The sequence below is a fragment of the Mesoplodon densirostris genome, chromosome 19, assembly GCF_025265405.1.
Source record: "Mesoplodon densirostris isolate mMesDen1 chromosome 19, mMesDen1 primary haplotype, whole genome shotgun sequence".
NCBI classification, from domain to species: Eukaryota; Metazoa; Chordata; class Mammalia; order Artiodactyla; family Ziphiidae; genus Mesoplodon; species Mesoplodon densirostris.
In genome coordinates, this window is record NC_082679.1 from 30,303,205 (window position 1) to 30,321,162 (window position 17,958).

Here is a 17,958-nt window from a genome sequence, read left to right on the forward strand (position 1 = left end):
TGTCTTTACTGCCTCTGTCATAGCAAACTTTGAGGCTGGAAAGAAAGGTTTTATTCAGGAAATGCTGTGGAGGTTTGTTAACTGAGTCAATGGAGAAAGCAAAGAGGGTCTGTGAGAGTAAATAGTACAGAAACTGGAATATCTTCAGCAAAATAATTGCAAGGCAACATTTCAGGGTAGTTTAATTTCCTACTGCATTTTAATGACCAATATAGAAGATATAAAAATGTAATTTACAGAAAAACTCCAACATTTTGTTTCCCTGGTTATTCTAATAGAGCAAATGGGACATACAATATGATTTTTTTTTAATTTTCACCAAACACTGTAATCAATCTTTCATGCTACAGATCTGTGTAGTTACTGCTTGTCACACACTCCAAATAGATGTGAATAGGAGTTAAGCAGGAAGAAAACTCTGCTCTTTTCCCTTCTGATAACAAGGCAGGAAACCTTTACAAAGTCCATCCGTAGGCATTTTTCCATTCTGTTTGACCAGTTTTTAACTGAAAGTTACAATGGTTCCATTCCCAGGCACTGAGGTGGTAATGATAAGGACACATGAGGGATGGTTGGGGTTTTAGAAGGTGGGGGCAGTTTTTTAACCCACAAGCTTCTTCTGCCTCTGTTCATCACCTAGGACCAGACCCATGCCCTCCAAGTGAGGTCAGGAGGCATGTGCTGGGCGAGGCAAGGAAACAACCTCCACCCCAGCTCTGCCTGTGCTCCAGGTGTGGGAGAGATGGTGGACCAGACCTGCCCCCTGAGATAATGGCCCCTCCCCCTGCAGGCACATCTGACTCATCTCACACAGCCTTCTCTTCCTCTAAAATCAGCTGATGGGGCCCCTATGGGGACCTTTATAGTCAGACTTTGTTTTCTGCTGCTAGTGACATCACAAACGCAGAATCTGGCTTCTCAGCAAGGACTTCAGGCTTATCAAACTCAACCACCTGAAAGTCAGAGAAGAAGAGCTGAAATTGTCAGAAAATATCCACCCACCACAGAGCCCAAACCACTGAAGCCTCTGGAGAGGTGACGCCAACTTCCTGCACCTTCCCGTTTTCCAGGACCAGGATGCGGTCACAGTTGAGGACCGTGTTGAGGTGGTGGGCAATGGTCAACACAGTGCAGTCTTTGAAGGCATCTTTGATGGTGCTGTGAACAAGGGTGCCAGTCTTAGAGTCCATGGAGGCAGTGGCTTCATCAAGGAGAATGATATGTTGAGGAAGGAGCATTGTGAAAGTCACACCAAGCCAAAGCTATACCTAGAGGGAAACTTATAGTCTTAGCTCAATTTATTAAAAAAGAAGGGCTGAAAAGTAATGAGCTAAGTATCCATCTCAAAAAGTTAGAAAAAGAACAAGAGAATAAAAGTCATATCACACCACCTTCATCTTCCTCAGAGGGACTTGCTGGAGAAACAAGGTTGTATGCTCTTTGCTCCACTTTTTGTGAATGGTTTATTCTAATCCTACAAACCAATAAGAAGAAATGCCCCATGGTCTTTATCTACTGTACTACATGAGTTAGCATGAGATATAATAACAGTACTTGTTATGTTTCCTACTGCTGCTATAACAAATTAGCACAAATTAGAGGCTCAAAACAATACAAATTTATTATCTTACAGTTCTGGAGGTCAGAAGTCCTAAAGCCAAGGTATTGTCAGGACTGCATTTCTTTTGCAGGCTCAAGAGAAGAAATGGTTTTCTTCCCTTTTCCAGCGTCTGGAGACTGCCTGCATTCCTTGGCTCGTGGCCTCTTTCTGGCTTCACTCTAACCTTTACTTCCATCATTGCATTTCTTCTTTCTTTCTGACTCTTTTTCCTCCCCTTATAAAGACTAGTGTAGTTACACTGGGCCCACAAAGGTAATCCAGGATAATCTCCCCATCTCATGATCCTTGACTTAATCACATCTGCAAAGCCCCTTTTTCCCAGGTAAGGTAACATGTTCACAGATTCCAGGTATCAGGACATGGTCATCATTGGAGGGGCCATTATTCTGCCTGCCACAGTGCTGGTTTGCCAGTCAGAGGGCTTGAGTTCAGCTCTAACCCTGCTTGACTTTGGCTAAATTACTTGACTTCCCCAAGGCTCCATTTCTTTGTCTGTAAAAGGGGGTTACGCCTTATCATAAACGTGAAATGCAAGAACAACACATCAACCACTCAGTACTGTGCAGTGCCAAAGTCAGGACTGAATGCCTGCTTGCTCCCTTCCCTGTCGTTAGCACATGTAGAGAGCACACACGATGGGTTACACTTTGATCAGCGTTCAGAGACTGGGATTTCTAAAGCAACAGCAATCCCTTCTCCGAAATCAGTAAGCAAAGATGGCTAAGTCACTAAGAAAAATGAGTATAAATTTTACAGTCCTTATATCCTGGCATTCTGAAGGCCTTCTTTAGTATCTTGAGTACTGTATATCGGGCCTCAGAATTACTCAGGGACAAAGGGAAAAAGTTGAGAGGCAGATTTCTCAAACCCAAACCACTTAGGAGGACAGAGAGAATACCTAAGCAAGACCTCCCAGGGAAAGGTCCAGGGGAGGCAAGTGCTATTGCTGTAAATAGCTGTTATTTTTCAATTTTTTCTCCTCACAACTTTGTCTTAAGAAAAAGTGATCGGTGTTTAAATGGCCCAATTGCTCTCTCTTTATTGAAAGACAAACGCCTGGCTCTACCTCTTGGATTGAGTGGCGCTGCAGGAAATATCCAAAATTGGACCAATCCATTTTCCTCGTTGTTTCCTTACTTTTGAATTATGGAGAAGCACTCAGGCCATACAAAGCAGCTGACGTTCCCCTACTGAGAAGCTTTCTCCATTTTCTGTGACTTCTGCCTGTAATTTTTCTTGGAGTTTCATTATCTATAGAACACAGAGAATGCCATATTGTGCTGATGATCTATAAAATTGTCCTGTATCCTCCATATTGATTGCCCCCTTCTCTTGCATTTATCGGCTGGCTTTATTTTACTGCAGAAAAGAAAGTGCAAAACAACAATCATTTCTATATTGTGAACAGGCACCAGGGAAAGACCAAGGAGTAGGCAGTCATTAATAATTTAAAATCACAGTGTGATTCATAGAACCCCATAGACACCTTGGCAAAAGAGTACAAATGATGCACATATGGCTCCAGAGAAACACAAACAAGTGTAAATGGCTTTCAGGATCCTTATTTTTATGCATAAAATGGAGATGGGATGGAGATTTCTGGTCATCAAGGAAAGGTAAAGACAGGGTCTGATTTATCTAGCATGACAAGTCAAAGTGGCTTTGGGGGATGCTCACCTTGGTACCAAGTCCTGGGAAAAAAAATTCCCTCTGGGCTGCAGAGGTGGCCACGCTCACCTGCTGACCCCAGCTGCAGCTCTTATAGGACAGGGTTCCATCTCACAAATGGTTCATTCCAGGCCATGCCCTCTCACCTTCCCAGAGTTTATCTGCTTCAATAAGCAAATGAGGCTATTTGGCAGAGCAGTAGGGCACTTCCTCTGGTCTAGAGTCAGATGGGCTTGGGGTCAAGTCTCCATTCTGCTACTAACACCTGACTACTCTGAGTCTTAATTTCTGCATCTCTAAAAGTAGGGGTAGGAGTACCAACCTCAGAGGGTTGTAGTCAGGACCAGCTGAGATAATGCATGTAGAGCTCTTGACTGAATCACTGCAGTGGCCTAATAAGTACTATCTATTGTTGCTTTTAACAAGGAGTAATAAGGATTGACATAGGTGGTGCCAACAAACAACTGGCCAAATCTAAACCTGAGCCAGGTGTCTGGGGCACTGGTGCTGGGAAGCGGACACATCAAGAACAGCCCCAGAGACCTACTGTTTCTCTCATGAATGTTCTCTCCAGAACCTACCAGAGCATCTCATCGCTGTGACTCTCAAAGGGATCCAAGTTGTACCTGCAATGAAAGAAAGGAGAGGAAGCTGAACTTCTGAGGACGAGGGGATGGGAGAGCATGTTTTCCACAGCATGAGGGGGAGAGCGGGAGGTGGAGTGTGATGATGCCACAGCAACAAGAGCAGTGCTTAGTCCAGGGCAGTGGTTCATGAAATACCAACCTCAGGCCGAAAGACCATGGACCCATGACTATGGGATGCAGCAGAAACCACCAAGGCGGGCAGACCACCAACCCTGCCAAGAGATAGCTCCAAGCGAGGCACTGGGGAGACACATTTGGTCCTCTCCGTGGCCGTGTGCAGCAGAGCGGATCTGACCTTATGCAAATTCTTGGCAGAGAGAGAGGCAGCGAGCAATTCCACCTCCCGGTGTGTTCACTCTGCCTTCAGAGGCAAGAGCTTTATCTGCAGCTCCCGGGCATTGCAGAGGATGAGCACCTTACGTGCAGGGTGTGAGTCTAGCATTTCAAGACGCGGAAGGTCCTTTTCATTCAACTCTCAATACAGTCCCCTACTTCATTTGGTGCTCAATGGGGGAAATGTCCCTCTTGTTAGAGGGGCAGCCACTACACTGGGGTAAGTGAGTAACTGTGGTTTTCTCCTTGTGCCATGACAACAGATCTTGAGCCCTGTAGAAGTTGCAGCCATACTGTTCTTGGACTTGAGCAGTTTCTGTTCACGTCTTAGTGGGAATGAATTGACGTACTTCCGAAAAGATAGCTACATACGTAGAATATCCATTTATTTGATTGTGCAAACTGGGGTAATTTAGGGAGTGGCCACTGCTAAACCCGATAGGATGTTGAAACAGGCATAAATCAGGGCTGTCCAGGGCCAACTGGGATATCTGCTCACCCTGCACATAAGCATTTTGTGTATTTGTGATATAGTTTATAAAACACAAGTAATGTTCAGGCCCCTAGTCCTCAGCTTCTCCCAAGGCTTGTGAGCATCTCAGGATAGGACAGCCCCAGGCCAGCCACGGCGTGGGCGCTTCACAAAGCTCTTGTTGGACTGATTTCACTATCCAAAAATAGGGATGCACAACGATCAAAAACAGCTACCTGGGCTTCCCTGGTGGCGCAGTGGTTGAGAGTCCGCCTGCCGATGCAGGGGACACGGGTTCGTGCCCCGGTCCGGGAGGATCCCACATGCCGTGGAGCGGCTGGGCCCGTGAGCCATGGCCGCTGAGCCTGCGCGTCCGGAGCCTGTGCTCCGCAACGGGAGAGGCCACAACAGTGAGAGTCCCGCGTGCCGCAAAACAAACAAACAAACAAACAAAAAAACCCAAAAAACAGCTACCTTACTGTACCTACAAACAGGACAGGATCCTGGGGGACCACAGTCAGCTTGGTTCTGAGGTCTTCCAAACCAACAGTATAGATATCCATGCCATCTATGAGGATTGTGCCACTGGCAGGCTCCACCAGATGAAACAAGGCCATTCCTAAGGACGACTCGCCTGGGAACGAGAAGTGCAACTCAGCAAATCAAACATCAGTTTGTATTCCATCATACCTGAGTATCTATCTAATCAAGGGAATTTTTAATGCAATGAAAATGGCCTTGTGCAGACAGAAATCCCACTCTGCAGGGGCACTCAGCTACCCTAATACAGTTAACCTGTCCATCCCTGCAGGGGCTATTAACACATGACTCATCCTCTGGGCCTCATCTCACCAGAATGACTCTCATTTAATTAATTCAAAAACTGATGTGTGTTTACTTCTAACTCCACACATCCATCCAACCTGAAATCTTAATTTACAGTAAAGAGATGTCAGGGAAAAAACAACCAATCCACCACACATGCACATCACCCTCTGGTGTGATTTAACTAGCATGCCCAGTGGAAATGCAAAGAAAACAACCTGAAAGAAGCACAATCAGAGCTTGTCCTCACCAGAACCTGTTCTTCCAACAATCCCAACTGTCTGCCTGCTCTGGATGTTCAAGTTCAGCCCGTTGAGAACAAGGGGAGTGTTGTCTCTGTATCTCATCTGATAGTCTCTGAATGTTATCTCCCCGCGGCTGGGCCAGTCACAGGGACAGGTCCCTACTTTGAGGGGGTGAGTGCATTCAGGAACACACGTCTGAAAAGCAGAATAACAAATGATGGGTTAATAGTCACTTGCTTTTCCATCCATTTCATTCATTCATTCATTCACACAATTCTAGGTACTGGTATTCATGCTGGTGAACTAGACCAATAAGGACACTGCACTCCAGAAACTCACATTGCAGTGGGGAAGTCAGATAATAAACAAGAGAAGAGATGAGAAATGAAGACAATAAAACAGAGTATTGTAATAGAACACACAATGTGTGGGGTGGAAGGGTAGGAGGAGTAAAAGTTACTTAAGTGTTGAGGAAGGCATCTGTGAGGATGTGACATTCAAGCTGAGACCTGGAATGCTGAGAAGATGTCAGCTACAGGAAGATTCATTCCAGGCAGAGTAGACAGCTAGTGCAAAAGCCCTGAGGCCAGAATGAGTGTGGGGACTTTGAGGAACAGAAAGAAAAGTCGTGTGGCTAGAGCTTAGTGAATAGAATGGATGACTGTAAGTGGCAGCTCATACTGGGCCTTGTGAGCCTGGGCAAGTGTCAGCAGTGTGACCTTGAAGCTGTGTGACAAATCCAGACCAAGCCTTGAGATTTTCAGAATTCGATCAGATACAATTTCATTATCTGCAAGAGTCGCTATGGTGTTAGAAGCAGGAAGATGACGGTAGCACCGGGTGTCAAGTTCAGAGTTACATGGAAAAGGAGCTAAAGTTTTATAAGAGCCCAAGAAATGCAAATCTCCTCTAATTAAGGAGGAGAGCAACTTGACTGCATTATAAGACTAACCCTTCCTCTGAATTATAAAGTCACTGTTAACCAGGAGAAATAGAGCTCCCGTGTTCCCCATTATGGTGGCTGACCCGCCCACATCAATGGTCGAAAGGCAACCACAATTAGCTGAGAAAATAATTGTATTCCTAGACAGTGAGTATTTTTAATCCCTAGAAGATTTAGAATTAGTAATAATAATATTTAAGAGAAGCAAGATTGGAATATTTTTAGTTTATGTAATCTGCATATTTGGTGCTTTAAGCATTCATAATGTTAATAACATTCAGGCTTGTGATTCTAATTTAAAATGTAAAATTGAATAACTTATTTTAACATGGTTTTAAGTTTAAAAACTTACTGTTTATATACAGCATTGTCATGAGAATTTAAAGCTCACCATATTTATAAGTTTAATTTATTAGATTTATATAACCTCAGGAAGGTTTGTTAAATCAGATTATCGAGGTACTTAAAAAGGAAATGGAATGCATTAAATTTTAAAATGCAGTTTAAAATGTTTTAAAGTATTTAATTAAGTTTGTAAAAGGGGCCAAATGCTGTTCAAAGGCACTTAAAAGTGACTGCTTGAATTGGCAAGACTGCTTTTCAAAGAATAGCAGGATTTGTAAGGGGAACAGTCTGTCATACAGAGTGAAGTAACTCAGAAAGAGAAAGACAAATACCGTATGCTAACACATATATATGGAATTTAAGAAAAAAAAAATGTCATGAAGAACCTAGGGGTAAGACGGGAATAAAGACACAGACCTACTTGAGAATGGACTTGAGGATATGGGGAGGGGGAAGGGTAAGCTGTGACAAAGCGAAAGAGAGGCATGGACGATAGATAGTGGGAAGCAGCCGCATAGCACAGGGAGATCGGCTCCGTGCTGTGTGACCGCCTGGAGGGGTGGGATGGGGAGGGTGGGAGGGAGGGAGACGCAGGAGGGAAGGGATGTGGGAACAGATGTATATGTATGACTGATTCACTTTGTTACAAAGCAGAAACTAATAATAAAAAAAATCTTTTAAAGAAGAGGAAGACTAGTTTTTTCAATTTACAATTTTAGTCAAGCAAGTATTAATTTTTAGAAACTAAAGTAAGCCACTGAATTCTCTCTTCTGTGTACAGAAACCACCCTTGAGGAAATTTTTTTGAAAAGAACCTCTCCCTCATCATCAAGGACTTTAGACTATATTGTAAATATGGGTGTTAAGAAAAGGGGTTGTGGTCCGATTTCAGTTTTTAAAGAGATCCCTTTCACATGTAAAAAGATCAAATACCTAAATTCTGCCAGAGTTAACTGACTCCTCCTCTTGCACTGATTTCTTACCGAAATGTACTCCCTGAGCAGCTCCACAGAGGTGAACTTGGCCTGGATCTCCGTCCCTGTCCGTATGCACACTTGGAGCAGCCCACTCAGCTGTGGAGGGGGCGACAAGCAGCCACAGTCAGAGCCCTCTCTGCCTTCAGGGCCGGCTTGTGAATCACCCCTCCCATCTTAAACAGGACCACACCAAAAGCAGGCCTCCATTCCCAGCCAAGTGCCCAGATGTAAAGACACTCCTGTTGGGGTGTTTTGCCTTTAAACACTTCCTTTGTATTTAGAAACAAATGGTAATTATATTCTCCCTGGCACTCCAGATGGGCAGAGTCATCCCACCACAGCACTGCTCAGGCACAAGCTTCTTGGTTGGAGGGGTGGGGAACTGCTGTAAGCAGGAATTCTCCCAGGGCCTCCACACTGCTGGAAACCCAGCACCTGCGGCCACTTGGTAGAGTCCTGCACCTCTGTGCCCTCCCCGATTACCCCACATCCTGGAAGCACCTGAAACCCAGTCACCACAGGTATCAGAAGTGGAAGAAAACCATCAAGCCCATCTGCTTGCTTCGGACATGAGAAATTCTAGGCTTAGACGGTGGCCTGCTAAGGTCACCCACCTTAGGCCAGGATCCCCCAGAAGCCAACCCTGAGGTTTGAGGGCAAGCAGGTTGAATGGAGGTCCCCCCCAAAGATATTCCACATCCAAATCCCTGGGACCCTTGAATGTTACCTCATTAGGAAAAGGGTCTTTGCAGGTGTAATTAAGGACATTGAGATCAAGCTGGGTTACCTGGGTGGACCCTAAATCCAACAAGTGTCCATATAAGAGACAGAGGAGGAGGAGACATGAAGGCAGGACAGAGATTGGAGGGATGCAGCTACAAGCCCAGGAAGCCAACATCCACCAGATGCTGGGAGGGACAAGGAACAGATTCTCCCCTAGAGCCTTCCAAGGGAACATGGCCCTACAGACACCTTGATTCTAGACTTCCAACTTCCAGGACCACAAGAGAATACATTTCTCTGGTTTTAAGCCACTAGTTTATAATTTGTTACAACAGCCCTAGGAAACACCTCCAGGAGGTGGACCCAAAAAATCCCAGTAGGAGCTGGGAGAACTGAGGCACAGAAGAGGAGAGTCTGGATAGGCTTCACTGTGGGCAACTGAAGCTTGATACCCCTGGGGGTCCTGGGAGTCCTCACGGAACACACCTGACTTGTCCCGAGGATGCTGCTCCATCTCCACTAACTCCCTGCAGACATTGCTGGGGCGCTGGGAGGACTTCCCATACTGCAGGTACAACCTGCCTCAGCCTTGAACTGAGCACCTTCCCGAAGCAGTGGGAGACCAGCTGGCCTGCCCTGGAAGGGGGGGCCACCAACAGCACCTGCCTCGGTCGCAGGGTGGGCTAGTGGGCTGGAGAAAGGACCAGGTCTTCCTCACTAGGTGAGCAGTGACTGGGTGCCGGCACAGTCGGGGCTGGTTTCCCAGGGGTGAACGTGATAGACAAGACCCCTGCAGCCCCAGGGCTTGCATTCTAGTGGGCGGGCGGGATGAGACACAGGCAATTTCAAGGAACCCTAAGAATGTCAGTTATATGGTAAGATGTGAAAGAGGGGTTAGGGCTGGGCTGGGGGTTACCTTGGTTGAGGTGATTAAGAAGACGGTGTGTGCTGAAGCATTCATGATAAGAAGTCTGCCAGGCAAACTCTGGGTAGCAGCAAGTGGCCTTAACAGGAAGGAGGCAGAGTGGCCTGAGCAGCTGGATGAGGTGAGAACAGTGTGGGTCCAGACCCTCCGAGAGCTCATCTCAATGGGCCTCCCTTGCTGCCTCCCAGCTCTACACATGCCACTGGCTTCCCATTTCTCTTAGGGCACTGGCTCTCAGCCGGGGTGATTAGGCACCCCATCCCCTGGACATTTGGCCATGTCTAGAGACATTTTAGGTTGTCACGACCTTGGAGGCGGGGAATTCTACTGGCATCTCCTGGTTAGAGATCAGGAAGACTGCTGACATCCTGCAACACACAGGACAGCCCCTGTCAAAAAGGATTATCTGGCCCAAATGTCCACAGTACTGCAGGCGAGAAAGCCTTTCTTAGAAGACAGGTGACACCCTTGCCCACAGCTGACGGAGCCCCGCCGACCCCTCATATCATATTCTCCACCATCCTGCTCAGGCCACAGGAGCTTCTGAGTTCCCCAGAGGCACCAGTCTCCTGCCTGTCCCCAGCCTTCCCTGGCCCCTCAGACTGAAGCACTTCCCTGGCTCCTTCTTTATCAGATCCAGGTGTCAGCTTGCAAGTCACCTCCTGGCAGAGGCCTTCCCTGACTATATCGGGTCTAACGCTGCTTCCCCACTGACAGTCAATTACCCTGCTTCATTATCTTCATAACAGTTCAACAATTTCTGAAGTCTCCTTATTTATTTACTTGTGCACTTATTTATTCCATCCTACTTTATATCCCTTTATATCCCACTAGCGTGTAAGCTCCATGAGTGCAGAGACCTGTCCAGCTTGTTCACTGCTGAACCCACAGCAGCTGGCATGGTTCCGGCTCCTGGCAGGTGCTCAGTGGACAGATATCTGTTAAAGTACAGGAGATGGCTGTAGTTTTCATCATTTAGCATCTTAAACCTAAAATTAAGAAATCAGACAAAACAGGGGGTCAGGCTGTGCTTCCATAGACTTAGGGTTAGGGCTACTGGAGAAATAGGGCGAGAGGAATTTTTACTCAAGGGCCAATGCATTCTTATATAGGAATCTCTTACAAAGATGAGCACATCTTCATACTCTTAAAAATCTGCTGCCATGGGCATCTTTGATTTGCACATATTTTGAGAAATCCTACATGGCGGTAGCATATGGTGCTGAGTGGGCTCTTTCTGTCTTTCCCAGAACTGGCAACTGGAACCCACAGCTGAGAAAAAAAGGGGCTGAGAACCTCACAGTCTGCCTCCAAAGGACCGCTGTCTTGGGGGCAGCCACCCCCCAAAGGCCCTGTGGAAATGACCGTTGACCCCTTTGATCTCTACAGGGTGGAAGGTGAGGAGATCTCAATTATTTGTGATGGCAGAGGAAGGAAAAGAGGGTGCTGGATTGGTTCTCTTCCCCAGTTCAGGGAAAGAAGAGTCAAGGCAATTGTTTATAAAGGTGGAGGAAAAAAAAGAAAGCTGACATCTTGTACCCCTGCTGCATGTCCCCTGAGCCAAAGAGGAGAAGGAGCACAGGGCAGAGCGACAGAGAGGTGACACCGCCGAGTGATGAAGGCAAGACCCAGCCCCAGAGTTGCTCGGTCCCCAGATGTATGGAAGGTGGGTCCTGCCCGTTCCTGCAGTTCCTAGAGTTAGGGTGCAGAGGGAAGATGGCATGTGAGGCTGTAGTCTTGATTCCACACTGATCGGCATGAGGCCAGCGGCCCCACATAAAAGGAAAGCAGTGTGAGGCGGCCAGGCGGAGCTCATGGGAGGACCCGCCAGAGCCTGCCCATCGGCAGTGCCCAGCAGAGCGGCCTGGGACCTGGGTCCTGTTGGGGGCTCTCTCCTGCCACACCTCATCTGCACGGGGAGCTGGACCAGAAGAAATCAGCAGCAGAAAGGAGAATGACCCAGAACAGGGTGGTCACCTGAGGATGTGTCCTTCCCCGCCTCCATCCCCTTGCACCAGCCTCAGAGAGCCAGGCTCAGAGAAAAGGGAGAGAGTGTTTAAAAGAAAAGACTGGGTGCTTCCCAACAGTCACCCTGCCCCCTTGCCCGACACATAGAGCAGCATAGCATGCCCACTCCAAGCCTCTGAGCAGATGGAGGGTGGGGGGCTGTGACCTGAGTACCTTCAAGATTGAAGTTTTAACTGGACTGAGCTAACCATTGACCAGAAGGGACATTAATCACAATTACCACTGAAGGTTCCCCTGATTTACTGGGAAAGGGGCTTCATCAGAACAACTGGCAGAAATTATTAGAAAAAAAATTAAAACTTTCCATGCTTAAACCCCTAAAGAGTTGAGATTCCTCCATTGGTGCCGTCATGACGTCCTCGGGCATTGCTGCTGCATCCTGTTTTAACCCCCCTCAAAGGATTCTGGCTGGAAGCCACTCTGACTACCCAGACTGGGCCCTGTAGCACCCTCCTCTCTGTTTGCACTCCAACTAATTTTTCCCAGAGCTTAGTTAAAATATTCTTCCAGGGGGCTTCCCTGGTGGTGCAGTGGTTGAGAGTACGCCTGCCGATGCGGGGGACACGGGTTCGTGCCCCAGTCCGGGAGGATCCCACATGCCGCGGAGTGGCTGGGCCCGTGAGCCATGGCCGCTGAGCCTGCGCGTCCAGAGCCTGTGCTCCGCAGCGGGAGAGGCCACAACAGTGAGAGGCCCGCGTACAGCAAAAAAAAAAAAAAAAAAAAAAAATTCTTCCAAACACTTTGGTCTTTCTACCATGTCTCTATAAAGCCTACAAATTCAACTGACAGCTTAAGTGACTTAGGAGTCATCTGCAGTCTTACATGTGTGGTTGGTTAGGTTGTGCAGAAACAGAATCACTGGCGGGGATCAAATTGGAATTTGACCTCGAACCTTTTTTTAGTGCTGTAGCATTTTTGTCTGTTCGCAGAAGCAGTACAAGTCAAAAGCCCAAGCCCTCTGGAAAGTCCATGAAAGAAACGAAAGGATTAGAAGAGGGGCGAGCCCATCAATGGCGTAGGGCTCAGCTCTCCTATAGGATCATTTTGGAAACCTTGGGGGAGAATCTGCAGGAAGACAAGGATTGAATCTGTTCAGTTTGTTGTGAGTTGATGAATGGCCCATGACCAGGACACTGGAAGGGTGGATGGATGTGTGATGCAGGACTCTTTGACAGATGATGTTCAGGTCACGCCAGTAACAGGGCTAGCTGCTAAAGACAGTCCAGGGTGCCAAGTCCACACTGAGATTGTGGGTGGTGGGGAGAGAGAGACACAACTCTTATCTTCCAGTTAGACCAGAGGATCCTGGAAAGGTCCCCAAGGCCCTCAGGATGGAAAAGCCCCAGATGGAGAGAGACCGTGTACCTGAGTGTGGAGCAGAATCCCCTACCCCTGCCCCATGGATTCTCATTCAGGTGTGGCTTGAGGAAGAATAAATACGTATTGTGTTAAGCCTCTAAAATTTGTAGTTGTTTGTTACCACAGTGAGCCTACTGTGATTGATACAGACTAATTATATGTGATTATACGGTGTTTTAGAAGTTTGGAGCTGGAGGACTCCAGAGAAATTTATTAATCTAGTCCCGACATTTTTTTTTTTTTTTTTTTTGGCAGTACGTGGGCTTCTCACTGTTGTGGCCTCTCCCGTTGCGGAGCACAGGCTCCAGACGTGCAGGCTCAGCGGCCATGGCTCACAGGCCCAGCCGCTCCGCGGCATGTGGGATCTTCCCGGACCGGGGCACGAACCCGCATCCCCTGCATCGGCAGGCGGACTCTCAACCACTGCACCACCAGGGAAGCCCCCGACATTTTAAAAAGAAGAAAACTGGTCCATCTACGAAGTGAGATGTAATGTGGTCTTTAAAAATGACTTTTACAAGGAATATGTAATAACATGAAAAATGCTATTTAAAAATAAAACAAGAGAAAAATGATTATAAATACTTCAGAAATAGAAAAAAAGAAAAGACTGGAAGGAAATACACAAAAATATTAATAGGATTTGGGTTGGGGGCCCATGGGTGATTTTTTTTTTTTTTTTTCTGTTTTCTCCTATTTTCCTGAACTGAACACATTTTACTTTTAGGGAGAAAAAAAATAAAACATGTAAAACCCTGTACTGAGGTTGTCATTGGATGAGCTCGAGTCTTTGGGGGCCTCGGACACTGGGAAGAAAGGCCTAGTGTGTGAGGGGCACCTCTTCCGTTCTACCGGCTCTCCGTCCACAGTCAGGCCGCGCCACCCAGACTTCCCTCCTCAGAGCCAGAGCAGCCGGCGTTTCTGGGCCTCCCGCTGGGGCTGACAGGGAGCGGAAGCCCTGGGGCAGGCCCTGCCCAGGACTTACTTGCTGACGCAGTCGTCCCTCTTGCTGTAGGCGTGGATGGTTCCCAGGCCCTGCATGGACCAGACTACGTGGGAGAACCAGGGGGACCGGCTGACGCTCTCGACCTCCTTGAGCTCCTGGACTCCTCTGTGAAAAATGCTGCGAGAAAACCAAGAGTGGCCCAGAGGGCCCCAAATGGGGCCACCCCGTGCTCCCCTCAGCTCACACAAATCCAACTGGGCACTCAAGACAAATTTAAGACGGACGGTGCCATCTAACCGGGGAGGAGGGGCTGGCCCGCCATTCTCCTCTTGGGGGACCCATCCCTGTGTGTGAGGGTGGGGTCTCAGAAATTTGAGCCACTCCTTCCTGTGGTCTCAGTCCTGAAGGCTTCTTGCAGCATGAGTGTCTCGCTGCACCAGCTGTGACTCTAGTCTTTGAAGACTAGTGTTTTTCACACAGTGCAGCCCCTAAATACAAGCCAACCGGTTCTGGGTACCCAACCAAAGGAAAAGGGATCTGTTCCAATTGTGGAGGAAAATCTGGATCTGGTGTGTCAACTGCCAATATGTGATCTTCTAAAGACATTTTCAAAGGTAATTTTGAACAACATTGGAACGTTGTTGCCTCAGGAGCTGATTTTAAAACCAGATGCTCCACGGGATATAACTCCCCCAGGGCCCCGGTGAGTGCGAGACCACTGCCCTCGGCACGCACATTGGCAGCTGGCCCGTGACGGCGAATCTGATCTGGCCTCCAGACTCAGCTGACACTCACCCAGGGGAGAGGAAGGGAAACCTCATTCAGAGCTCAAGTGAGTTAGTTGGAAACATTGGGTAACTCAGTCTGGATCAGCCTGATCTGGCCTGTCTTGTAGCAAGAAGTAGGGGTGCAGGGCAGAGAAGACCCTTTTGCTAAGTAAGTCAACAGCACAGAGGGGAGAACAGACAGGAACAATGGTCAGACAAACACACAGATCACAAAAACAAACACCAGCCCAAGGAATCCATTTTAAGAAGTGGCACCCAGGACATGTTATGGCTTGTAAAGGACTTGCAGAAATTCTTTGTATTTGGTCACTGCAGTAAACTCTTGAGGCTGGACACTGAGGCCCATGTGTCCTTTCTCAGAGTCACGAAGGAGGCAGTGGGAGACTGAAGTGAGAGCCCGGCTCCCCCAACTCCCAGGGCACGTGTGCTAGTTCCCATGGCGACGCCAGCTTCAGCCAAGGATGTGGAGTCAGCCTCTCTGCCCATGCATCCCTACACGCACATCCCCCACTGTCTGTGGCATCATCTGTGGACTTGATCCACAACCTTGAAACATCCAAAATCAAACCGGTAATCTTGATCACCCCCAACTGCGTCTCCTCCTGTATCACTCATATCTGTCTTCACAGCACTCCCCGTCTTGGACTCATCCTTGGCCTCTCCCATCCCCCAACCCCAGCGGACTATCTCCGAAATGGCTCCCGAATCCACCTCTTTTCTGTCCTGACTGCTGCTGCCTATGTCTCAGTTCTCACTCAGATTCTACACTGCAAGAGTCTCCAATCCTATAGCCTTGTCTCAATCTTTCTGTAGCTTCATCCACCCTCCACACTGTGCAATGGCCACAGCAATATTTCTAAAACTCAGCTCTGAGTGTGATGTTCCTGCTTACAGGTGGATGTGGGTCCACGATTTGTGGGCTGAATCCTTGCAATCTGGGGCACCCTCTTCAAGACCCTCCGTGTCCAGACCAGGGCTGGGTACATTTAGGAACATAATAAACATTTCGTTGAGTTTTATAGAAACTCAAAGTTTGTATAATATCGTGTCCCATTTCTAATTTACAAGACACTTATTGATCCTCGTGAGAACCCTTCCAGAACAGGCGAGACGCATGTTTCGATGATTACTGTTTTAGAGATAAGGAGACTGAGGGCTGCAGCGTTCCTCCAACTTCTCCAAGGTCCTCCAGCTAGTTTTGCAGCAGAGCTGGGACTCTGATGCAAATTTCATCTGATTTCCAATCCTTAGCCCTCACGCAATACCCACCAGGCTGCCTGCTGAGAACTCCAGCTCGCCCAGGGCAAGGGAGGACCTGAGGAGCTGGGTTTCCTGGAAAGCTGGGACCAATGCTGCCCTCCTGTTTTCCCCCAGGGTGTGAAGGTGGGCACGGGGACCCCTCAGTGCCAAGCAGCCAAGGTCTTTCTCTCACCACGTCAGTGGTCAGGTGGGGCTATTTCTCAAAGCTCGGAGAGACTGGTCTCCTCTATACTCCAGCAGCAGGAATGGCAAAGCCCAGTGGTTAAGAACATAACAGCAGGTAGACAGCAACCACAGTCGCTTAGTTCCTGGTCTGGGACCAGTGACTTAATCTCCCAGCCGTATCCACCCCTCAGCGTTGCTCTGAGGCTCAAATGCCAGATGTATGCCGAGCTCTTAGCACATCACCAAAAATCAACATGCTCCACCGTTCAGAGAAGACAGCAAGGACTCAGTACCACCAGACACTACCGGGTCACTGCACAGGGTTAACCAAATATGCATAGGTTTCGTGTGTTCCTTTTTAAATTGTGCATCGACCTACTGTAAAAGAATGAAGAAGCCTACCGCCAGGCAGGCCAGGACTAAAAGGACAGCAGGAAACACAGCAGCCAATATCACGAGAATAAACAGCACCATAAAAAAACGCTGCAGAAAGTTCTCAGCATGAAATGGCAACCTCACATCCAGCTCATTCGTGTCCTCGGAAAAACGGTTCCTTAGCCTGCTGGAGGGAGTCCTGTCAAAGAAGCTCATCGGGCTCTCCAGGATCTGTGGGCGATGATGGAGGGTCAGGGGCTAGATGCCTGTTTGGTGACCCCCACCCCTGCCCCGTCTGGCACTCCCTGGGGCTGGGATCGCGAGCCAGGCCTGAGGTTTTTTCTGGGGGCCAACACAATGTGCCAGGCCGTCCTGGGAAAGCGAGAATGCGGCCCTTTCTCGCCACCACCGTGGATGAGAGTGACCGTGGAGAGATGCAGCCTCCTTGGAGGAGGGAGGGATTTTTTGCCCAGGGCAATAAAAGGCCCAGTTCCCCTGTGGGGTGGGGGGCACACCTGTGCGCTCCGGCCAGGGCCCTCCACGGCAGCAGCGGAATGAAGAGGGGGCCTGATGTCCTCAGAGGTCCTTGGAGCAGGAGATGCCCTCTGGGCCTGCACACGTCTGCTCCAGGGCAGTGTCCCAGGGAGACCTTCCTGACCACTCACACCTTCACCCCCAGCCCTGCCTGGGCCCATGACACACCCACAGCTCCCTGAAGTTTGCCTTTGCAGTTGATAATTAGATACTGGGAGACTCTTCCCAGACTCGACTGTAAGCTCCGTGAGCCGTGTCCACCCCAGAGCTGAGCACAGTGTCTGGCACATCGCAGGTGATCAATAAACCCCACTGACTGATGTACCGATGCGCATGCAGCCCCTGGGGCGGGAGATGGGGAGCCTGTACCTTGTCAAACACTCGGTCGTGCAGTGAGAAGGATGCCATCGGCGTGGTCTTGGTGAAAGTGAAGCCTCGGGTGATAGCAAACACCAGCACGGACACCATGCTCCCTGCGTACGCCCACTGGTACACCCCCGGCCCGGTGTCTGCCAGCACCGGGCCCACCTCGCACGTGCTCATGATGCCGTGAGGCCCATGCGTCATCTTGGGAGGAAAACAAGAGGCACCAAGAATTGATCAACTGTCAAAAGAATGGGAATTTTTCAGAGAATCTTTCCAAGGAGAAGAAACTAAAAAGGGGTGCATAATTGTTAAGAATGAGTCAGGGAACGAAGTCAGTTCCCTATGGGGACTCCTGAGCTTTGCATGGGTCCTCCTGCTGGGCCACTGGGCCCCCAGGGGCCCCTGACTGACAA

The 17,958-nt window shown here is 48.6% G+C and overlaps 1 protein-coding gene across 1 annotated transcript; it reads right to left on the reverse strand.

Annotated features, from left to right (window-relative positions):
* Positions 1-866: 866 nt before the first annotated feature.
* ABCC12 (ATP binding cassette subfamily C member 12) lies at positions 867-5,913 on the reverse strand. Its single transcript, XM_060083432.1, is given in 6 exon segments — positions 867-953; positions 1,056-1,220; positions 2,759-2,872; positions 3,837-3,915; positions 5,216-5,375; positions 5,817-5,913. Coding segments are annotated over 6 exon segments (702 nt in total).
* Between the last annotated feature and the right edge of the window lie 12,045 nt (positions 5,914-17,958).